The sequence below is a fragment of the Ursus maritimus genome, unplaced genomic scaffold, assembly GCF_017311325.1.
Source record: "Ursus maritimus isolate PB19 unplaced genomic scaffold, ASM1731132v1 scaffold_10, whole genome shotgun sequence".
Classification (NCBI taxonomy): domain Eukaryota; kingdom Metazoa; phylum Chordata; class Mammalia; order Carnivora; family Ursidae; genus Ursus; species Ursus maritimus.
The window spans coordinates 29023133-29047896 of NW_024423344.1; the positions used below are offsets into that span (position 1 = coordinate 29023133).

Sequence of the window (24764 nt, forward strand, 5' to 3'; positions counted from 1 at the left end):
CAAGTAGAAGCAGAGGTATTTGCTATAGTAAATTTCAAGGCTTATTATAAAGCTTTAGTAACTATGACAATGGGATAGACGCAGGGGTAGAAAGGTAAATAAGAGAGCGGAATGAAGTGCTCAGGAGCAGATGCATGCATATTCAGAACTGTATTTTATAATAGCAGTGTTGATCAGTGCTCTTTGGTATTTGACAGTATTTGGGCAGTTAGTTGTCCATGTGAGAAAAGGATGAATATGAATCTCTGCCTCATGCCATTCACAAAAATAAATCCCAACTGGGTTACGGACTTACATGTAAAAGACAAAACTTTAAAACATTTAGATAATACATTGGAGAATGTATGATCTTGGGGTAGGGATGGATAAATACATATACGGTAAAAATTTTAAGTAAAGCAAAAGGAAAAAAAACCCACAAAATTCCAGAAGAGTTCTAAACATCTAGGGCGGACAGAAGGAGCTGTGAATGGGAAGGAGCACTCAGGGACTTCAGAATGCTGGTAATGCCAGAGGGTGGTTGTATTAGATATTTGTTTCATTTTTAAACTGACTGTATTGTTATAGTCCCTCTTTTTAGTTGTAATTCATTTCAAGGTAAAAAAAAATATGTTGTATATTTCACATTTGCCTGAAAAATATGATTATTGATGAAGCAGCTATTTCCTATACCAAATTCAAACAGGTTAAGAAGTAATTTGATTTTCTTTTTTTTTTCTAAGATTTTTTTTATTTATTTGACAGAAAGAGAGAGACTGACAGGGAGAGAGGGAACACAAGCAGGGGGAGTGGGAGAGGAAGAAGCAGGCTCCCAGCAGAGCAGGGAGCCCGATGTGGGGCTTGATCCCAGGACCCTGGGATCATGCCCTGAGCCAAAGGCAGATGCTTAACGAGTGAGCCACCCAGGCTCCCCTAATTTGATTTTCTAATACTTGTGAAATACAAGTTTACCACTCATATCGGCTTAAAGGGCTGCATTGTAGCAGGTGTGGTGAATGTAGTTTACAGTACAGTTGCCTCTTGAACAACATGGGGGTTAGGGAACTGACCCCCTTCACACAGTCAAAATTCCATGAATAACTTTTGACTCCCCAAAACTTTACTAATAGCCTACAGTTCACTGGCAGCCTTACTGATAACAAACAGTCAATTAACACACATTTTGTATGTTACATACATTATATATGTACAATAAAGTAAGCTGGAGAAAAGAAAGTGTTATTAAGAAAATCATAAGGAAGAGAAAACACATTTACTGTACTGTAAAAAATCCAGATATAAGTGGACCTACACAGTTCAAACCTGTGTTGTTCAAAGGTCAACTATATTTCAGTACTTTCTTTTTTTAAGTAGGCTCCATGCCCAGCATGGAGCCCAACATGGGGCTTGATCTCAGGACGCTGATATCAAGACCTGAGCTGAGATGAAGTGTCAGATGCTTAACCGACTGAGCCAGGCACCCCTATATTTCAGTACTTTAATCTTTTCCTTCTTTCAGTCACCCAGTGAAGTCTATTCTTGGAAAAGGCCATCATCCTTGAATAAACCAAGTGTCACTGATAGAGCATTCTATGGAGGAAAGAAGAAAAGTGAAACTCCAAAACAGAGCAATTGTGTGACTCTTTTAGATACCAATCAGATAGTCAGGATTCTGCCCCCAGGAGAAGTCCCTCTAAAAGATGTCTACCCAAAAGGTAAGAAATTTACCAATTCCTAATTTGCCAAAGTAGTAAACGTAGTTTGCTTTTGGTAGGGATATTTAATTTATCATTATTATTCTGTATAAATGTGAAGAATTCTACCAGGGTCTAGTAGCTAAAAAGAGTACCTGTGTGCTCAGAAAGTTTTCACTCAGTTTCTCGCAGTGTGTGGTGGAAGCACTGCTGTTAAAACTCTTCTTCCTTTGCCTTACAATCTATACAATAACTTTACTTAGAAAAGGTTTTCAAAGAGACTTTTAAAAATTATTAGACCATCAGGCATAGAAAATGGGGCCCACGTTCTTCTTAAATTCCTGTGATGAAAGGTCGGGGACTCATGCAGACGGATCCCCTTAGCAGTGCTCTCAGAGTGAGTCCTCTTACATTTATTACTGCGAAACATAGGCCAGGTCCCGAGCCAATCACTTTTCCTTGTATACATTTATTTAATCTTCAAATCCCCATTCTGTCGTCAGTGTACTCTCGAACTTGTATGCAGGGAGGCTGACGAAGGGAAGTATGATGGCATGCCAAGGGCCGCCCCACCAGTGACCATCAGAGCCCAGATCTGCACCAAGTCTTCCAGTCCCAAGCCTAGGGCTCTTCTCGCTGACCCACACGGGCTTTCTTCATACTGGATAATTATGAAAATGTTTGCTCGTTGAGCCCCTGATTATTATTTGCATCATAGTGTTAGTAACATGTTATCCTGTGTTTACATTCGTTATTATCACTGTGGACTTAATAAATATAATGCTAAATGTATTATAATCTATTACTGGGTTTGACAAGTCCTGGTTATATGATAATATTTAGAATTAGTTCCTTCCAAAGAGATCACCATTTCCTCAAAATATTTCTTAAGGTAGATGAGGCACGTGAATAAAGTGACAATCTCAGTACAGTGCTGTGATGGGGATATTCACAAGGTAATCTATAAAAGGAGAAGCTTGCAGTCCAGACTGGTGATTATAAGCTCACCCTTGAAAAGATGAGTGGGAGTGAATCAAATGAAGCCGTTGTTTCGGAAAGGAGGAACCCTGTGTGGAAGGTACGGTGGCATGACAGCATTCCAGGAAAGACGAGAAATTCTGTACTAGAATTCAGTGTACCTGGGAGTCTACCTTGATGCTTCTTCTCTCTCATCCTCTGTATCTAATCCCATCATAAATTACCTTGTCCTTTTGATACAACCTTACTCATATGTTTGGATTCCACCCACCTGATTAGAGTTCTGTTACCAACATCCAGATCACCACCGTCTTGCACTAGAATATCGACAGCCTCCTGACATTTCCTCTTCCACTCTTTCCCCATCCTACCCACTCTCCATGCATCAGACAGTGATAGTTTTAAAATATGCCTTTGTCCTTATTAAGGTTCAGTATATATAGAGTAAAAGTCACCCTTTTTTGTATATTTCTGCAAATTTGACAAACACATGGAGTTGTGTAACCATCACCATAACTGACAGAGAATAGTTCCATCTCCCCAAAAATCTCCCCCATGCTACTTCGTGGTCAGCCTCTCCACCTGCTCCCTGTCCCCTGACTGACCTGATTTCTGTCCTTATGGATTTTGCCTTTTCCAGAATGTTCATATAAATGGCATCATACAACATATGGTCTTTCAAGTTTGGTTTCTTTCACCTAATATCATGTCTTTGAGAGTCATTGATATTGTTGTGTGTGCCAATAGTTCACTTTATTGCCAAGTAGTAGTCTCTTGTTGGATGTGCACACTTTGTTTACTCACAAGTTGGTGGATAGTTGCATCATTTCCACTTTTTGACAATAATGAATAAGGCTGTTGTGAGCATTTGTTCACAGATCTTTAAGTAAACATAAGTCTTTGCTTCACTTGGGTGAATACGTAGGAATGGCATTTTTACATTTTATGATAGAACTGCCATACTGTTTTACAAAGTAACAAAACCTTTTGCATTCCGATCAGCAATGAAGGACAGTTCTAGTTCTGCTGCCTCCCTGCCAGTACTTGGAATAGTCAGTCTTTCGCCGTTCTAGTAGTTGTGCAGCAATATCTCATTATGATTTTAATTTGTATTTTCCCCAGTGCCTAATGAGGTTGAGCATCTTGTCATGTGTACTTTCCTTAGTGAATGGCTCAGATTTTTTTGCCCTTGGATTATTTGGGTTTTTTTTTTTTTTTAAGAGTTTTGTGTTCCTTATATATTCTGGGTATAAATCTATCAGATACATTCTTTTCCAACATTTTCTCCCATTTTGATGAAGGGAAAATCTCCCTTCTACAAGTTTTTGTAGTTTTAGGTTTTACATTTAATGTTCCGTTTTAAGATAATTTTTCTTATATGGTGCAAGGTGTGGATTGAGACTCATTGTTTTGTATGCAGATATTCACTTGTTCCAGCACCGTTTGCTGGAAGATCTGTCCTATCTCCACTGAATTTCAGCAGTTGGACCTCTGCTGAAAATCACTGACCACATACGTTTGGGTCCGTTTCTGCATTTTGTACTGTGTTCCATTGATCTCTGTGACTATCCCTTTGCTAATAGCACACTCGATTACTTTCTAGCTTTGACACTACTTTATAATGAGTGTCAAAATCAGGTAATATAGATCTTCTAACTGTTGGTAGGGATCAGTGGAACCAAAACTACTAAGAGGAAATCAGGGAAAAGGAAGACTTCCAATTAAATTGACCTGGGAGGGTTCTTGCTGAAGGCAGGCCAGGGTGATTAGGCCTTACCTCGAGGATGGTGAAGGCTGAGGAACCTGATCACATGTGAGGGGTGGGGGGTTCTGGGTAAACTGACTTAGCAGGACTCTTGCTAAAAGTGAACAGTACAGAGATGAACACTGAAGCCCAAAAGTTGATGCCTATTTGGGAAGAGGATCCAGAAGAGCCTGACTAGAGTTTGGTCAAAGGAGATGATCCATATTGATAGCTCAATCATTTACTTCCCACGCGGAACGCTATAGTTTATTCATGTGGTCTCTGGTGGTGCACACTGAGGTTCTTTCCGACTTTTGCTATTACAGATAGGGGGCAGTGACTACCCTTGTACCTCTCTCCTTGTGTACCTGCTGAGAGTCTATAGGGTGTATATCAAAGAGCAGAATTACCAAAGTGCTTCCTTGCCTTGTTCCAGCCGCAGAAAAGAGGTCCTGACGCTCCCCATCCTTATTGACTCTTGTAGGGATCAGACCTTTTATTGTGGTGTCAGTTTATCTTTCCCTAATTTTTAATAACTTTGAGAATCTTTTCATATGTTGTGATTTACTCTTCTGAGAATTGCCTGTTTATATCTTTTACCATTTTTCTCTTCATTGTTAGGAGTTTTATTTCCCCTCATTTGTTTAAGTAGTATTCCTTAAATATTTAAAATATATATAAAGTGCTTAGAATGGTGTCTGGCACGTAGGAAGAATTTTATAAATGTGTGCTGTTAAAAAAAAAAAAATCCCTAGGAGAATGATGAAGGGAGATCCCAGGAGAATAGCTGTGCACAGGCCTAAGGATCAACCAGTTCAGATGAGGATACATGAGAAAGTAGTAAATATATGGCTAACAAGCATTAATTATAAGGAACAAAAATAACAAAAGTTTGTGAAATTTTAAGAAGCATATATCAAAACTATGAGACAATTATAATCTGCAAGTTAGGAGAGGAGTGACTAATGTTAAAGTGTTCTAAGTGCCTTACATTGTTCGGGAGGAAAGATAGGATATTAAGTTTGTGTGTCAGTAAGTTAGGAATAAAGCATATAACTTCCAAAGTAGTAGAGGAAAGATTATGGCATAAGAAATATCTTTGCTCTGGTTAAGAAGCAATCTTTGAGCTGACACTGGTATAAAAAACTTTTTTTGTTTTTGTCTTTTTTAAGTAGGTAGAATCCAGCCATCTGATTAGTCAGGAACTAATGCATATCAGCCTTTTATTAAAGAAATCGGTAGAAGCTTTAAAGCTATTCTCCTGATGGCTTTCACAAAGATGGCATAAGTTTTGTTTAATGAACACAGGGAGAGATTTACTACTTTCTTCCAGTCTTTTTTTTTTTTTCTTGTTAAATGTTAGCTGCTTTCTTTTTTCTTTTCTTTTCTCTTTTCTTTTCTCTTTTCTTTTCTTTTCTTTTCTCTTTTCTTTTCTATTCTTTTCTTTTCTCTTTTCTTTTCTTTTTTTAATCACAGACCTGAGCTCTTCAAACACAAAACAACTCTGGATTAAAAGTGATACTCTGTGTTTTGAACTTTAAGTAAATTCAAATTTTTGGCATTGGCAGGATTGCAAGGCACACATTAGTCTTAATCTGTGAACACAGAAGTGCATTGAACTTGGTAGTTAACAGATGTACATCAAATTACGTTGCTAAAAGGAGTGAATTTTTTAATATAATTTCATCTTCCCTCTGAATGTGCTCTCGGTTGATTTGTCTGACAACTTCTATACCTCCTCCTAACCTTGGTGCCGTACACATAAGCTGCCCCCGCTGTTCGCAGGAGCTGTGTGGCAAACACTCAGCCATGGCTTCCCTTCCATCATTAGTGAACTCGTCCTCACGCATAGCTTGTACCTCTCCTTGAAATCCACCTGGATTATAAGTGTAAAGGAAACTTACTGAGCCTCTGTCCTCCCTACAGCGTTGAAACATTTAAAAAGGATAGACAAGACTAACATAACATAATAAAAAAATATTTAAAAAGTAAAAAAATAAAAAATAAATAAAAAGGATAAACAAGGATTTTGCCAAGTTTGGAGGGAAATCTGGCCGTGGTGTTCACTTCCTTGATTCAGTCATGTATTCTGAGCTGATTTGTCTTCAAATCAGTAAACATCAGTGCTGATTATTTTTCAAGTGCTCGCCATTACCACCACCACCACCACCACTCCCTTAATACTGCTTTGAAAAGTGCTTTATAGCCACAAAGTGCCTTTTCTGATACGTGAAAATATTTTTTAGCACCAGGAGTAAAATTCTTGCTTTCCCCTTCTTGAAATAGACACAGCCATTACTGCATTTTCTCACCCTCTTTATGCCATGGAATTAATTTGCACAGTGGGAGAAAAGATATTTTAAAATCAGTTGGCTTACTTTGCGTTCACGGGCCGTCTGAAAGCACTGGTGGCCACAGCTCAGCTTAATACTACTACTTATGAAAAAAGCGCCCGTGAGTGACAAGCCAAAATGTAAGTCGGTTAATGAGGCAGCTCTAGTCATCCCAACCGCTTCAATAACTGGTCATTTTTGGCCAAGAACCTGGGTCTATAAATAATTCAACCTACTTCGGCTGGGTCTTAGCAGCAGGAACTGTCAAAAGTGATAGATGGTGCAAAACTTTATCCAAGACTGACCTCCTATCCCAGGCAGCATTTCCAATGCAGGCTGTGTGTGACTGATGGTAAGCATGCTTGTTGTATATAAATGGCCATCTAGGGACAGCCAGTCCAGCCGGGTGGTCAGGTTACCATAGTAACTCTCTTTTCTTACCCTCTGCTATCCCTGGAAGTGACCTTCCTTTCCTCCTAACCCTCTGACCTCTGGCACTCCTCCTTGCCTTGCTCTGCAGCTCATACCTAACCCCCAGGCCCGTGGGTCCCCAAAGGCCCACGGTGGGTTTTGTTTTGCTATGTGTGGTTTTTTTGTTGTTTTTTTTTTTTTTAAGGAACGTTCCTCTTTCTGCTGTGGGCTCCTCAGATGAGGCAGGAATCACATCTTCTCTCTCCTTAGTGCTTTGTATAGTGTCTGGTGCAAAGTAAGCCTAACCATGTTTGTTGAATAAATAAGACATATTTTGAGTTTTGAATTTTTCAGAGGGTTTACTCAGAAACCTCCGGCTGCAAACATGAAATAAAAATGCCAAGTTTCTTATTTTTTGTAAACTACATTGGGTAAATTCAGTGTGAACATCCTGGATATCTCATGCTAACCTGAAGTTGTAATAAAAGATAGACAACAGACAAAAATCTTTAAAAAGTATGGGTTCTGTGTAGGGGAGATTTTTTTTCAAGAGACATTAACGGCCAATATCTTCTAAAATGAGGCTGTTTTAAAAAATCGTTACCCTAGGGTCAGCTTAGGCAGGAGCTGTGGGGAGTGGTGGGCAGAGCAGAGATTTCAAAGCCAGGAAGGCCGGGGTTTGAAAGCCATCTCTGTCACTCTCCAGCCGTGTCGTGTCGCCTCAAGCAGGTCACATTATCATCGCACCTCTGTTAGCTTCAGCTTCCTCCTCACTCGAGCAGGAATCATGAGTCTTTGTTGTCCACAAAGACTAAGCAGGGTTTCTGGCACACAGCAGTGGCGGCGAGCAGTGATGAGTGTGATACTCAGAGCTTTGGAAGGGAAGTCAGCAGAGCCCTGGAATTGGCTGGGAAACAACTCCAGAATTGGAGGTGGGGGCTCTGGCCCCTGTATGTCATACCCTCTCCTTCCCTCTCGTTTCCATGATCTAGGGCCCTCACCCCCACGGGCCCATCCTCACCTCACCCTCTCCTGTCTCAGAGGCCCTGAAAATTACAGGTAACTTGTGTGCTGAGCAACTACTGATTAAGTGCTTTCCAGTCACTAAGTACATCTCATCCTCAAAATAATGTCTATGATGCGCGGATGCTGTTGTTACCCACATTTTACAAATGACAAAAGAAGCGAGATAACTAACTTGACCAGCATAAAACATGATTCAGAAACGTCAGAGCCAGGATTGTATACCGGGCCAGTACGATTACAAAATGGTTGCTGCGTCCACTACGTTATACTGTCACTGTGACTTTCGAGGAAGGACAAACAGAATTGGGTGATGACATCTTTTCAATAAACTGTCAGTGCTAAAACGTCTCATCTTGGGAAGCTAGCAAAGACAATGAAAAGAACTTAGGTCATTTTCTGACAGTAAAAAATCATGGCCTAATATGCATATATTTGATGATCTTTGTGTTTCATTGATAAACGAAACCCTAGAGACTAGACTTGGCCCAGGACCTTGTCAGGTGGGTCTCAGAGCTCTGCCTTTGGCTACTGGTAACTTTATTCCACTTTTAGCAACATTCATGCTTTCTTCTGGCCTTATTTTGGCATCGTGCAGTAATTTAATACCCTGCTCATGTCATGACTTGTTTGCAGATGTGACCCCTCCACAAACAGCTGGTTATATAGAAATCACTGATCTTCAATCAAAGAAACTCCGATATATCCCTATTCCCAGGTAATCCACGTTCACCTTTGTTCTCAGTTCGTATGTCAAATCAAAAGCAAGTCAGGTCTTACCCAGCACTCCGAATAAATGTGTGCTTTGCCTCCTGAAATAGCAAGCTCTTCCCCCCCCCCCAGTTGCAGTTGGCTTGTATCTTGCTGCTGCTCTGCATGCTTTTCTGCTATTTTTATTTTCATTTGGGAAAAATGTTCAAACGTTATATAGGTATAAGTCTAACAGTCTTCGAGGCTTCATTTCTCTACCATTGATCTATTCATTGATTTATCCCAATGATAAATTTTTCTGTATCTGAAACAGCGTTTTCAGTATTGCAGAAATTTTCATCCTTACTAACTTTATTTTTTTTTAAGTTTTTATTTGAGTTTCTGTTAGTTAACATACAGTGTAATATTAGTTTCAGGCACACAATGTAGTGATTCAACACTTCCATACAACACCCAGTGCTCATCACAAGTACACTCCTTAATCCCCATCACCTATGTCACCCATCCCCCACCCACCTCCCTCTGGTAACCATTAGTTTGTTCTCTACAGTTAAAAGTCTGTTTCTTGGTTTTTCTCTCTCTCTTTTTTCCCCCCTTTGCTTGTTTGTTTTGTTTCTTAAACTCCACATATGAATGAAATCATGCGGTATTTGTCTTCTCTGACTGACTTATTTTGCTTAGCATAATACTCTTGAGCTCTAGCCACCATATTTATTAACTTTATATATTAGTTTTTGGAGGTAAATGTGTTCAAAATGTCAAAGGACTTTAAATAGCATTTGTTTAAAATGGTTTTTAAAAATGTTGTGAAGGCTCTACAGCAGCTAAAGGCTTCCAGAGATTTTGAATGGAACTCATGACCACTCACAGCTTCTATTATTGTCCAGTGATGGAAGCAAAGTACGTAAACCAGCTAGACTGAGGGTACAGAAGGAAAACTACGTGCTTGGTTTCTACCCTTGAGGATCACAGTGTCCTCACCAGAAGCTTGCCCCTTTTTGGATGCATCCATGCCTGATCTCCCTCTCTCGGCCGAACCACACACCTGCTCTGGTCTACTTGGCCTAGCTTCCTCATTCTTCCTTACCGCCTCCTTCTTCTAATCTTTTACTTTGGCCTAGTTTGACACCATGGCCACTCTGAGACACAACAGACACCCACAGCATCACCAGGCCACTTTCCAGCCACTCCTGCAAGCCCTAGAAGAAACTAGCCCAGTGTGACAGTACACAGTTAACTCCGAAACAGTTTCATTTCTTAGGACCCTTAATCAGGTTCCAAAAATATGAATAATCAAAGCATTACTCAAAAAAATAGGTTTAGTTGTTACAACATATATAAGTATGCCTTCTTAGAGCATCTTAATGTGTCAGTTTAACGGAGAATGGCTTTTAGTCATTTGGGGAAATTCCTTATTCCGTATGAAGTATATGCTTATTAAAACATACTATTTGTTCAAGCAACAAAAGCAAAGAACAGCTTTTTGTTCTTTACATTTCTGAAGCATTAATAATTTTTTTCCAGTATTTCTCTTAATTTCTCTCTCATTAGCCCTGGCTTTTATTTCATTGTTCTCTTTCAACTTTCTGTGTGAACCGTATGTGACACCTGCCATGGAAGGAACATCTGGCAGAGCAGCTGTGTAAAGAGCCATTGCCAGCTGGTCATCACGATGCCGTCATTCAGAGCCGCACTGCCCACCAGAGATAGAGTGCAAGCCAGATAGGTCATCGTATAGTCCTTATTAGCCATGTTTTTAAAAAGGAAAAATAAATAGGTGAAATTAACTTTAATAACATTTTATTGACCCGATGTATTTCAAACATTATCATCTTACCATGCACACTGTCTCCTTAAAATAAATAAATAAAATATTTTTTTAATTCTAAAAATATAAAATGTATCATTTTGACACATATTCAATATAAAAATTTTAATGAGATATTTTATATTCCTTTTTTCTTCTAAGTCTTTGAAATCAGCATGTATTTTACACTTTTGGAACATCTCAGTTTGGACGTGCCATATTTCAAGTGCCATGTGATTTGGAGTCTGTTCATTATCAGTATATCCTGAATTTCTCTTGAGATTAGCTTTTGCCATTTTTGGCATATATGCAGTCCAAGAGAACAACCCATCTGGATTTCAGTTTTCCTGCTAGTTGCTTAAATTTAGCATTCTGCTAGATAGCTGGAATTTTCCATCTGATGGCTAACTTCAAATAACAGAAAATACAGTAACACTGTATGTAACTACAGGGCCAAAATGAATACATCACTTTTGCCTTCAGTAAAACTTGAGTATTTTTCCTCAAATTTTTGTTTTATCTGCATCTGTGAAATGATACTGCCTAGCTCTCATCTGTGGGTGTCTGGAGATCTGGGCCTCACTCTACTATAATTCTTTGTGCTCTTTAATGACCTTGCTGTTATGTATTAAGGGGAAGTTGCATTTGAAACAAGGTGAAGAAGAGATTCTAGAGCTGGGGAGCAAACTGTAGTAAATATGTGATTTTTTTTTCAGCACTTTTTTTTGACATATTGAAGAAATTGCCCATATAAATTTCAAGTTTCATGGTATGAAGAGTTAAACATTTAGCCAGTAAATACAGTACTTCACAGTCTTACATCTTGAGTGCTCTTGGAAGACTCTCAAACATTATTGTTTCATGTAGATAAATTTCATTGTTCTGGAATAGCCCTTTACTTCACCATCTGTACCTATTAATTTTTTCCTAAGGCACATATTTTTGAGAGAGCACCAGGAGATAAATCCTGTATTATATCAAATGTTACCTTCTGAGACCTCCTAAAACTGTAAAGTAGTTCTGAAACCCCGGCACCCATCCTACTGTTATTATCCGCTTCATATTAACATTTTCTAAAACTTGTGTGTCCCAGAGTAGCTAGCTCCATCACTCTCTGTCGAGTATCCACTAAGGCGGACTGGAAAGAAAGGTCAGAGTAGTCTGGTTTATTCTTTAGGATATTATAAGATTTTACCCAACATATAGTGGTTTTGTGGTCTTCCCAGATCTACATTGTGGTTTATTATGTTTTTATTTTCTGGTCAAACTATCCCTTTAGACCATTTATTTCATATAGAAAATATCAGATGTGTTTAGAGAGCCAACACAGGTAATTAGAATTTCTAATCTGTTTCTTTTGTATAGTGAGAGCTATACTCAGATAAAGGAAGTGTGCAGTTGACTTACAGGCAAAAGCTGCATTTCTAGAAATGAATATATAACAAAGGAAATATGTATGTATGAAATATGTAATATGAGAAATACATAAATTCCTTGTTATAAATTCCTGTAACTTCCTAAGTTAGAAAATGCGAAGTATTAAATACAAATGCAGTTAAAGCCCATAAACGAGACCTCAGTTTCAGCACTCAGACTGAAACTTGGAGCCCTAAGGAGTGAGTCCAGCATTGCCGGTGCATGAGACATGAGTTGGTTTAGAGTTCTTTTCCTTCTGACAGTGAATGCTAGTATCATCGGGAGTCCACAAATACAGAAAAGCACAAATAACCAATAGATAACTGTGTATTTTTTTCTTGCAGATGAATCTCTTGGTATCTTTTAATGTGCTTACTATTAGAATTCTTTATAGCAAGTTTAATGAACCAGAATTACTACCAATCGACTGACTACTGTAATTTCCTTGTCAGGTCGGAATCTCTCTCGCCCTATACCACATGGCTATCTACTATTTCGGACACAGATGCACTGCTAGCTGAGTGGGGCAAAGGTGGTGTTGTTACTGTAGATATGGGAGGTCGCATCAGGCTCTGGGAAACTGGACTTGAGCATCTGCAGCGATCACTAATGGAATGGAGAAACATGATTGGACAAGAAGGTGACAGACATATGCAGGTACCGCTCAAATTACCTTCCCTCTTAAAGGTGCATATTCAGGTATAAATTTAGTTCCACGTGCCACAGTCGTGGAAACTTCTGGCCCCAAAACTTAAATATCATTGTTTAAATAGCTAAAATAATTTCTCATAATAGAAAAAAAAATCTATCCGTCTAGAGAGTGAAAAAGTTAAAATGTGCCCATTTTTTGGTCAGTGCTTAAATATGCAGGTCCCTCACATCACAACGTGAGAACACAATCAACTTTTGTTGTCTAACCTCCAGCATTAATCAGTTTCTAGCACCGCCTTTACATCTGTTCTGACTTTCACTGCCATTGTCCGCAGCATCTCTACATGCTACCAAGGAAGCAGAGATACTGATATAAAATGCAGCCCGTTACCGTGGGGCCAAGACCTGTAGCCTAGAGAAGATAAGTAAATGACACACCCAGTAGAGATGCATCTGTCCCAACTTTCTTATGTCCCAATCATGCAGACTTAACAGTGGTGAGAAGTAGACGCAACCCTGCATGGAAAGAAACATGGAAACAGGGCACCAAAGTGAGAGGACACTCTAGAAATGACTCGGTCCCCAGCTAATCTAATCTAGCTGCTGTCTGGAACTCCCATGAACAATGAGGAAATCTGTGTGCCCATAAACACTGAAGCATATCAGAAAAGGATTTATTTGTAATTGATTTTTTTTAATCTTCAGAAGAAAACTTCGCTGTTTACATTTCATTTTTATCCAGCAAGGTAGGAAAGAAAAGTAGGTTCCTGCCGGCTGTGTTGCTCTGTAAAGAGCCAATTCACAAGATAAAAAATTTCCACAAACTATTCCATTGATACCTGATTAATAATTACTCTTTTATGTGGTTATTTTTGTGATTTCCCTTAAAGGAGAAATGTTTAGATGTGTGAATGAATAATCCATATTTCTCTTAGATTCTTGAAAGTTTATAGGAACATTTTGAAGATTGCAAACCAACGTAGGCAAGCAACCTCAACTTCTTTTGAAAGGGTATGAATGTATTAATTTAATTAAGCTAAAACAAATACATTGCTCTAAAATAAACAGGTCATTCAGAGCCGTGAATCTGTCATAGCAACAGACCGAATGTTGGTCACTGTCCATAACGATAATTGGAAAATTAATTAACTATGCTTCTGCTTCTCTTATTATTCTAAACATTAGTTTCTTCTCCTTGTGAATTAAGCTCCTCTTTTCATTAGAGTGATTGAGGCCTAAGAGTAAATACTATTGTATTTGTATTTCTTATATTCTATTTCAATTTCTTATATGTCATAGAGATGAAAGGTCATATTTTTCCAATGGTCAAGATTGTGGCCTAAATTAAGTTTCTTCCAAAATAGAATTTTAAAAAGGAATTTTACTCATGATTTTCATAACTGGTCTTGACTGCTACAAAAGTTAACCCCTATTTTTGTTTTAGCCATATGCTCTTCTCTTCCCACTGACTTCCCCAACTCTGGTGTTCGTCTTCCTATTCCCAGCTTAGCATACTGATTGATACACAGTAGGCAATTAATATGTTTGTGTATGCTCGCACTCACATATACTAAATTGCACTGGCCATTGAAGCTATTTGATAAAAAATGGAGTTGTTCTTCTGAACTGTCACAAATAATTCATTTGTTTTTATTGTAACCAAATAAGTTTTTATTGAATGAATATCTATAGTTAATAAGTTAGAAATGAACAGAAATATATTATCTAACATCCCAACAATAATCAAAATACTTGGCTACAGTTTACAAGGCAACATCTGGTCCTTCCCAGACCAAACATTTTCCAGGAAATGTATAACTTTATGTCTCCAGTTCAGAGTTCAGCTGTAGCAGAAATAAGACTTACTCAGAAATAGGGGCGCCTGGGTAGGCTCAGTTGTTAAGAATCTGCCTTTGGCTGAGGGCGTGATCCCAGTGTTCTGGGACCGAGCCCCACATCAGGCTCCTCTGCTGGGAGCCCACTTCTTCCTCTCCCACTCCCCCTGCTTGTGTTCTCTCTCTCACTGGCTGTCTCTCTCTCTGTCAAATAAATAAATAAAATCTTAAAAAAAAAAAAAAAGACTCAGAAATAAAGTTACACATTTGAGAATTGGATGTTAGTTTCATATAGAAACTTAGAATAGATGTTATCCGACCTTCTCCTTCCATTCCTGATGTTCCTAAATCCATTTTGGTTGATACTGGAATATATATTTATATGCATACTCAAACCGAGAAACAAACTGAGTGTGCGTCTTTATGTCTAAACAGACAGGATTAATTATCCAAATGGCCTGCCATTGTTTTAGTTTTTGGTCGTATCTCTTCTCTTCTCTCTGCTTGCTAAATAATGAGACAGTATATTTAATTGCTCTTCTTTAGACAAGTTCCTGTTATTATTTACAAGCAGTTTACCCAACCATATCCAAATAGGAATCATCATGGAGCGATGGTAGTAACGAGCAAAAACGTGTCTTTACGGTTCCTGTACCACGTGATCCCTCAAGCTGTTCCTCATTTATGGGCCCTTTATTCGGCATTTGTCTACTCCTGGTTGTGGAGCTTGAAAAATGCCTTTCTTAGAAATATTGAGGGAAGAGAGTGTGTTCTCGGGACCATCCTTGTCGCTGGCTAAATGCCAGCTGCTTTCCCTGTTCCTGGCAGAGTAACCCGATCTCCATCTAGTGGCGAAATGCACTTATTTTACATCACGGAAATTTAAAAGGCCTGCGCTGCACCTCAGGCATTTGAGGCTGCCCCGGGCCTGCTGTCCTGGGGGGTGTACACACACCTGTTCTCTGCGGTTCCTGTTGGTCAGGAGACGCTCCTTAAGGTCAGCAGAGAAGGCAGGCAAACCACCTGCCAAGCCCTGCCCCGCTTATCAACTCACCTTTTTTCCTGATTCTTCTGCATGGTAGCAGAACTGTTGATGTTTAGATATACCTCAGTTACACGCTTCATCACTGTCCTTTATATCTTGCTACATTTCAGCCTTCTAGAGTTATTAGTTCTGTAGCCATTGTTGCTTTGAATTTTTATTTTTGCCTAATGAATTAATTGATAGTTTTCTTTCATGAATACAGTTTGCAAGAGAGTATTTATTGAGCTCTGCATATAAAATGTGCTCATTAATTTCACATGCTTTGATTGGAAACATGTGTTTTTCTTACAGCAAATAGCTGTAACAACAAACACAAAGTGTCAGTGTAACTGTTGTTCTAAAAGCCCATGATTAAGAATTCATATTTATGGGGTGCCTGGGTGGCGCAGTTGTTGGGTGTCTGCCTTTGGCTCAGGGCGTGATCCTGGCGTTGTGGGATCGAGCCCCACATCGGGCTCCTGTGCTAGGAGCCTGCTTCTTCCTCTCCCGCTCCCCCTGCTTGTGTTCCCTCTCTCGCTGGCTGTCTCTGTTAAATAAATAAAACAAAAAATCTTTAAAAAAAAAAAAAAAGAATTCATACTTATGGGGCGCTCAGGTGGCTCAGTCTGTTAAGCATCTGCCTTTGGCTCAGGTCACGATCTCAGGGTCCTGGGATCCAGCCCTGCATTGGACTCCCTGCTCAGCCCCCTCTGCTCCTCCCCCATCAGAGTGCTCGCTCACTCTCAAATAAATAAATAAAATCTTAAAAAAAAAAAAAAGAATTCCTATTCATTACTTTTAGACTCCATATTTTCAGAAGCGTGTGTTAATTATAAGTCAGAATTTTTCTGACCATACTTCATAGGGTTCTTTATTTATACAGTATACTTTTCATATTTTTATTTAGTTACATTTGGATTCATCCCAAAAGGCTGTAAAAGCTACACCACATTTTTCCTCGGAAATGAAAGCATCTTCTCTAAAAAGCTCCTGGTGACTACTCTTGGGGAGCACAAAAGTTAAAAGTTACAGCTTTCAAATGTTATTGTCTAATTACAATAAACTAAGTAGAAAGTAGATCTTCTATATATTACTGGTAGAATCTCTTTGAGGCCTTTGAATAGTACTTTCTTATCTGTATACTTTTAAAATGGATAGAGTCTTTGAAACCCATTGTGGGACTGGAACTTACTCATTCTTACAGTGGAGATAGTACCTGGTACACAGTAGATACATAGAGGCATGAAACAAATACGTAGAAAAGATAACTTATTTATATTAAGCACCATTAATTCTTTCCCCCTTTTAAAGATGATATTCTAGGAATATGAGTAAAGGTAGATTGCTGTACTTTGGTAAATAATCCTGGCCATTATTATTTTTTAAAGATTTTATTTATTTGACAGAGAGCGACAGCCAGCAAGAGAGGTAATACAAGCAGGGGGAGTGGGAGAGGAAGAAGCAGGCTAACAACTGCGCCACCCAGGCACCCCCTGGCCTTTTCTTTAACTACTAGCTCAACAGTTAGGATTTTTTCTTAAGGTTTCAGTAAGATGGAACGTCCTGCTTCCAGGTTTGGAAACCACTAGATCATTTCATTGGCCCTCTAATAGTACATTCAGTTTTGCAGTATGCAGATTGTTCTCTCCACGTGCTCTGAGGGGGTTTGCAATCCTTCGTTCTTTTTAAGGAGGATAGTTCATAGTTTACTCTTGTACTTCATTCATCACTTTGGCCAGTAACTCTGAAAATACTTAACAGTCTAATTCAGTGGATCATTATTATAGAACAATCCATATTTTATAGGATTGTTATATGTACATATATCTTTGGAAATCTTCCTTGGCCCAAAAGGGTAATGCTTTTTTTTTTTTTTTAATTTTTATGATTTCCCACCATATCTCCTAGCAATATGTGAGTAGAGCCGGTTTTCAGCAAGATGGTCTAGCCATTTGCCTATCTGGTAACATTTGAGCAATGCCTCTAATGATTTGCCCATGTTTGTTCTTGTTAGAGAAATTCCCAGCCATAGAAATTCATTTTGAATCTAGATTTTGAATAAGACTTTCAGATTTGAATAAGGTTTCTAATGAAAATGCAAGAAGGCTGGGGGAGTGGAATACCCCGTGATGTGCTGATAGATCAGTTCTTTAGGGAGGGCAGGGCAGGGCGGAGCCATTTATAATGTTTGCCAATTTCCATGGTGTAAATACTCCCTCTATGGTTGGTTTCAAGCTGCCAAAGTTAATAATCTCCTTGCTAAATGTCTGAGAGTTCAGCAGCCATCTCTCACAAAGTGGTACAGTCAGGCTCCAGCATGCCACTGGCTTGATTAAACCTTTAGCTCCCCGAAGAGAATTATCACAGTTACCTATCTGCAAGGTCTTTCAGAAATCAGGCAACAGAAATGTGGTGAGAGAGAAGGCAGCAGAAAAAGGAAAGAAGTACTGAGAACACAGGTAAGATGGTGTCATATTGTCCCTGGGAAGTGCTGAAGCCTGCAGTTGTCGCAGTTATAGATTGGCGATGCTCCTTCTGAACCAGGAATCCAGTCTGAGCAAAGAATGGGAAAGAAGTCTCCATTCAAATAGGATGACACTCATGGGTTCATGAGTACAAGCCTCCTTTTTTACAAACACCATTTCAGAAGGAAATTGCCAGCTGATTTTGACACTCCTCCAGAAGCAGTGCTTCCATTAGATCCCAACTTCATCCGTAATTGCTAAACATAACTAAAATTAAATGAGCAACCACCTCCCTAAGACAAGCAAATCAACAAGCTTGTGACTTTCAGGAAGGCCATGAGTTTTCATGAACCTTTATGCGCATATCCAACAAAAATAATAATCCTATAAATTACAACAACTGTGGGCATGATAGTGTCTTAAACTAACACTAAAAACAGAAATATCATCTCTCTTTCTCATTGTAGAAAAGACCTAACCTTAGGGAATTGTCTTTCTTTTTTTTTTTTTAATAATAATTTTTTATTATATTATGTTAGTCACCATACAGTACATACCTAGTTTTTGATGTAAAGTTCCATGATTCATTACTTGCATATAACACCCAGTGCACCATGCAATATGTGCCCTCCTTAATACCCATCACCAGCCTATCCCATTCCCCCAACCCCCCTCCCCTCTGAAATTGAAACCGGAAGAAATTGATTCCTTAAACAGGCCAATTAATTATGAAGAAATTGAGTCAGTGATAAACAACCTTCCAAATAACAAAACTCCAGGCCCGGATGGTTTTCCTGGGGAATTCTACCAAACATTCAAAGAAGAAATAATACCTATTCTCCTAAAGCTATTTCAAAAAATAGAAACAGAAGGAAAGCTACCAAACTCATTCTATGAGGCCAATATTACCTTGATCCCCAAACCAGGCAAAGACCCCCTCAAAAAGGAGAATTACAGACCGATTTCCCTAATGAATATGGACGCCAAAATCCTCAACAAGATACTTGCTAATAGAATCCAACAGTACATTAAAAGGATTATCCATCACGATCAAGTGGGATTCATACCTGGGATGCAAGCGTGGTTCAATATTCGCAAATCAATCAGCGTGATACATCATATCAACAAGAAAAGACTCAGGAACCATATGATCCTCTCAATCGATGCCGAAAAAGCATTTGACAAAATACAGCATCCTTTCCTGATTAAAACCCTTCAGAGTGTAGGAATAGAAGGTACATTTCTCAATCTCATAAAAGCCATCTATGAAAAGCCTACTGCAAATATTATTCTCAATGGGGAAAAGCTGGAAGCCTTTCCCTTAAGATCAGGAACACGACAAGGATGCCCACTCTCGCCACTATTATTCAACATAGTACTAGAAGTCCTTGCAACAGCAATCAGACGACAAAAAGGGATCAAAGGTATCCAAATTGGCAAAGAAGAAGTCAAAATGTCTCTCTTCGCAGATGACATGATACTCTATATGGAAAACCCAAAAGAATCCACTCCCAAACTATTAGAAGTTATAGAGCAATTCAGTAACGTGGCAGGATACAAAATCAATGCTCAGAAATCAGTTGCATTTCTATACACGAATAATGAGACTGAAGAAAGAGAAATTAGGGAATCCATCCCATTTACAATAGCACCAAAAACCATATGTTACCTTGGAATTAACTTAACCGGACTCATAAAGGATCTATATTCTAGAAACTATAAATCACTCTTGAAAGACATTGAGGAAGACACAAAAAGATGGAAAAATATTCCATGCTCATGGATCAGAAGAATTAACATAGTTAAAATGTCCATGCTACCCAGAGCAATCTACACTTTCAATGCTATCCTGATCAAAATACCGAGGACATTTTTCAAAGAAATGGAACAAATAGTCCTTAAATTTGTGTGGAACCAGAAAAGGCCCTGAATCGCCAAGGAATTGTTGAAAAAGAAAAGCAAAGCTGGGGGCATCACGTTGCCAGATTTCAAGCTATACTACAAAGCTGTGATCACAAAGACAGCATGGTACTGGCACAAAAACAGACACATAGACCAATGGAACAGAATAGAGAACCCAGAAATGGACCCTCGGCTCTTTGGGCAACTAATCTTTGATAAAGCAGGAAAAAACATCCAGTGGAAAAAAGACAGTCTCTTCAATAAATGTTGCTGGGAAAATTGGACAGCTACGTGCAAAAGAATGAACTTGACCACTCTCTCGCACCATACACAAAGATAAACTCCAAATGGATGAAAGACCTCGATGTGAGACAGGAATCCATCAAAATCGTAGAGGAAAACATAAGCAGCAACCCCTTTGACATCGGCCACAGCAACTTTTATCATGACACATCTCCAAAGGCAAGAGAAACAAAAGAAAAAATGAACTTGTGGGACTTCATCAAGATAAAAAGCTTCTGCACAGCCAAGGAAACAGTCAAAAAAACTAAGAGGCAGCCCACAGAATGGGAGAAGATATTTGCAAATGACACTACAGATAAAAGATTTACAAAGAACTTCTCGAACTCAATACACGTGAAACAAACAAATCATAAAATGGGCAGAAGATATGAACAGACACTTTTCCAATGAAGACATACAAATGGCTACCAGACACCGGGAATTGCCTTTCAAATCATCAGCACCAGAAGTATTTTAGCTCTTTTCTTTCATGACAGACCTTAAGATCATTATTCTGTATGTTACTATATCCCCAGTGCATATTACTTAACAATATGATCAGCAAGTAAAGAAGTAATCTTAGCAATATTTAAAGTATAAAAGGAAAATAAATTAATTATGTAATATATGAGTTATAAATTGAGATGTCGAATGCAATGAATATGTTGACAAGCAATGGCTCTAGAATGTTTATGATTCTGAGTTCATTATGTATATTGTTCTGTATAATCGCATCACAATGGCTATAGAAATAAAACCTTGCTGTTACATTTATAAATAAAATTTTAATTTTATTCATAAGCAGTACAGCCTATTGGCTCTACTTTCCTGTTATAATATAAAGACAATACCACTGTACTTTACAAAGTTGTTTTAAGAATGAAATGCATTAGTACCTAGCACCAAAGTACTCATAAACAAATAAAAATTAGAAACTTAGAATTTAGGTAATATTGGGCCATAGAATTCTTTAATGCTTATATGGAAACAAAGCCAAATTAAAAAGAGGTTTTTGTGTTCCCAAACACCTAATATTAAATTATGACCCAATGAGTTACATAATTCATCATCTATCTTAGTGTTATAAGATGTGAGGTTTGTTTATAATCCTGTTTAGGAAAAGTTTTGTCGGGCCCAAAAAAGGAATTTAAAAAATGGTCTGTGCCGAAACCTGTCAGCTTGAAGAAAAGCAGGAAATCAATGATAGGACTATTGTCAGCAGCGGATTATAGTGTTTAACCTTATTCAAAAGACAAATTAGAACAGGACCGAAAAACACACAGCAAAATATACATCATCTTTAGCCTGAGTCCTGAGAGCAGTAAAAAGAGCAAGTCAAATTTGAAGCTGTCTTTCTTAGTTTTTCCATATGCAGTACTCTTTTGTCTCTCCTTACAACATTCTAAAAATGTCTCTTTTTATTTTCTATTTGCTCGCAAGGTCAAGCCACAGGCACCATCTCTAACCTCTCTTCTTTGAAGAATTCCAACCATTCTTTCATTTATTTAATTAACATTTGCTAAGCACCCGGAATTGCTAGGAGAAAGAAAGAAATCAGATACAGGTACTGACCCAGGGAACTAACAGTCACGTAGAGCTATAACCAAATAAATTGAAGTGCAGTGTGGTAAATAAACTGACAGGAACATGATTAAAGCCTCCAAAGACAGCACAGAAAAACTTGACTCTTATCTTTGGAAGGAGTTCCAAGATGAAATAATCCCTGAACCCAGTTTCTGAGGAAGAGGGTAGGGACTCCTGATAAATCAAATGCATGTGATTAGTGTTTGTCTCTTGCCAAAATCCCAGTAAAAGAACAATAAAGGATAAAAAAAAAAAAAGTACAAACCCACATGGACAAAGAGAACTAGAGACGCAGCAACACTTTGGAGGATGGAAAATAAATGGGTGGGTGGTAAACTGAGTTGTCAGCTGGAGAGAGCTAAAACCCGTTCCTCCGGGAGGGGAAGCCTGTAAGAGCAAGATGCTGTACTGTGCAGAAGCCCGCGAAGCATGAGGACATCCGCACTTGTAGACACCATGTACCTCTGAAGGTTAGAGCGTGCAGGTGGCCCTGAAAGTTGGAATATTAATTGAAAGTCTCTATTGAGACCATTTAGATATCCCGATTTTCTCCTTCATCTTATGCGCTTGGGCCACCGGCTCTTCTCTAGGCTGTTCAGAAACAGGAGCTGTAATGGAGATTTATACAATTTAGGACAAGAGTAAGACCATATAGAAAACAAGAAGATAAAGTGAAAGTCTGCTTTTCTTATTTAGATCCCATGAAGGTGGCATCCACATTATACACTTGGAGCAGAAGAGTAGAAAAATCCTTTCTGGAAACTGACATGTCCAAGAGAAAAGCCTTTCTGATGCTAATATTTGGAAGTTTCTCCCTAGTAACCTTACAAGAAGACCCACTTATTGTCAAGACCTACCTTTATGCAAAGATGTTTTCAGCCCCCTTATTCTTAAATATTAATGGATAGCCTCTTAAACAAAAAAAAAAAAAAAGGAAATCAAAACAAATCAACAGAAAATAGAGATGATGCAGAAAGAAGAACCTTTCACAGAGTGACAATTGATATTCTCAGAGAACTAAGAGAAAATATGATACTCATAAAACAAAAAGGTGATGCTATTTTAACATAGGAACTTTCAAAGAACAGGAAAGATGTCTTGGAAATTGAGCATTGAGTCATGTATAGAAGAGTTCGATCACTATATTGTATACCTGAAACTAATATAACACTGCATGTTAACTATAGTAGAATTAAATAACCAACCAGCCAACCAACCAACCAACCAACCAAACAATGCTATATGGAGGGGAAAAAAAGTAGTATCAAAAATTCTGTAGAAGGGGTTGGACATTCATTTGCTAGTTGTCTCCTGTTTCTATAACACATTTAAAAGTTGAAAAGTTAAAAGACACAAGGCCCAGTAGGGAGTTAAGATGATTTTCTAGAACGAGTTTCATGTGAACCTCTGTAAGACTTGCTGACAGGAAGACAGAGGTAGGAAAATGGGTCTTCTCCCATGGACTTTTGCTCACTTTCCAGGCAGAGCACAGCCGCTGTATTTCCCCCACGATCTATAACCTAATGACAGGGCCATCAATATTCTCTGCTTCCATCAGAAAACTGCTAAAAGCATTGGCTCCCCTAGGGAAATGTGCAGTATTTCTGGAGCGGGAGTGTGAAGCTTACAAGCTATAGGGCAGAGCAGAAAATTGGCTAGGACCCAAAAGCCAGAGGAACTAGACTAGCTGGTCTGTCCCAGAGGAAGCTGGCATTTTATTCACTTAGAAGTTGCCTTGCTTTTCCAAACAGCTGTGTTCTCATGATTTTATTTAACCAGTCAAGGATCAGTCTTAGCTATGTTTGTGTACCCACAAAAAAAAAAAAAAAAAAAAAAAAAAAAAACTGTCACTGCATTTTTTAAATTAATTGATTTATCAGTAATTGTCTGCATATAACAGTGAAAACTTTTAAGTACAATCTCAGTATGTACTAATGAATGGCCCTCCAGCAACAAATTTCAAGCAACAATTGATACCTGTAGATCCAAATATAATTACATATTTGCCATCATAAATACTTTCTTTGGTGAGGAAAAAGTTTTCCTGTCATGTCATTATATCTATAATCTAATGGTTCTATTAGTTGAATCTCAGTTCCTTAAAAACTCTGTTGGTTCCCCCCAAATCCACCCCATATTTCTAGTTGATTTTTTATATAACAGTGTATATATCTAGACCTGCCTTCACAAAAGTCAACAAACCATAATCTCCTAGGGAGACAGTGGTGATCCTAGCTGTGGAGTTTCCTTGTGGGATGGGCTGGTGGTCATCTATTGAATTATGGAAATTACGGACGAACAATAGATACTTGAGTCCCTTGGGAACCAGCCATCCAGAATGTTCTTGTGGAGCACTTGCTCTGTACCCACCAACGTAGGACCTGTGGGGAGATGCGGGAATACTGAAATATGGAACATGGTTTTTACCCCAGGGCATTTATACTATGTAATTCGGCAGGTGAGGCTGATAGGAAACAGCGGCAAGTCGTACAAAACAATTTGTAGTTCAGTGTAAATTGGGGAGTTTGGGCCCAGTGCCATAGTAGTTCAGAAGAGAAGTAGGTATGCAGACAAAATTTATAAGGGAAGGAGGTGGGGCTTGGGCTGAACTTTTATTTTATTTTATTTTATTTTATTTTATTTTATTTTATTTTATTTTATTCTGTCTTTAGATAGTTCAAAAAGAGAGTTCAGAGCTTTCCAGGCATTCCAAAAATCATGACCACAGGCATAGATACAAATGAGCACTGTGTGTTTCCTTAATAAGAGGATGAGCTGTGCCATAGGCTTGGATCACGACAAATCTGGGAGTGACCTGGTGCAGATACCAGAGGAACAGTAAGCAAATGCCACAGCCAGTGTGATGCAAGCCCAGCGGGCAAATCCAGGTTGAACCCCAACTATCCCAAAGAGACAGTTGGAGGG

The 24764-nt window shown here is 38.6% G+C and overlaps 1 protein-coding gene across 1 annotated transcript in view; it reads left to right on the forward strand.

Moving 5' to 3' along the window:
• VWA8 (von Willebrand factor A domain containing 8) overlaps positions 1 to 24764 on the forward strand; it is a 336899-nt gene that overhangs the window by 232303 nt on the left and 79832 nt on the right. Inside the window, exons 35-37 of the mRNA XM_040623208.1 lie at positions 1499 to 1694; positions 8799 to 8880; positions 12549 to 12753. Of these exons, the coding sequence (XP_040479142.1) occupies positions 1499 to 1694; positions 8799 to 8880; positions 12549 to 12753 (483 nt within the window). The remainder of the gene's footprint in view (positions 1 to 1498; positions 1695 to 8798; positions 8881 to 12548; positions 12754 to 24764) is intronic.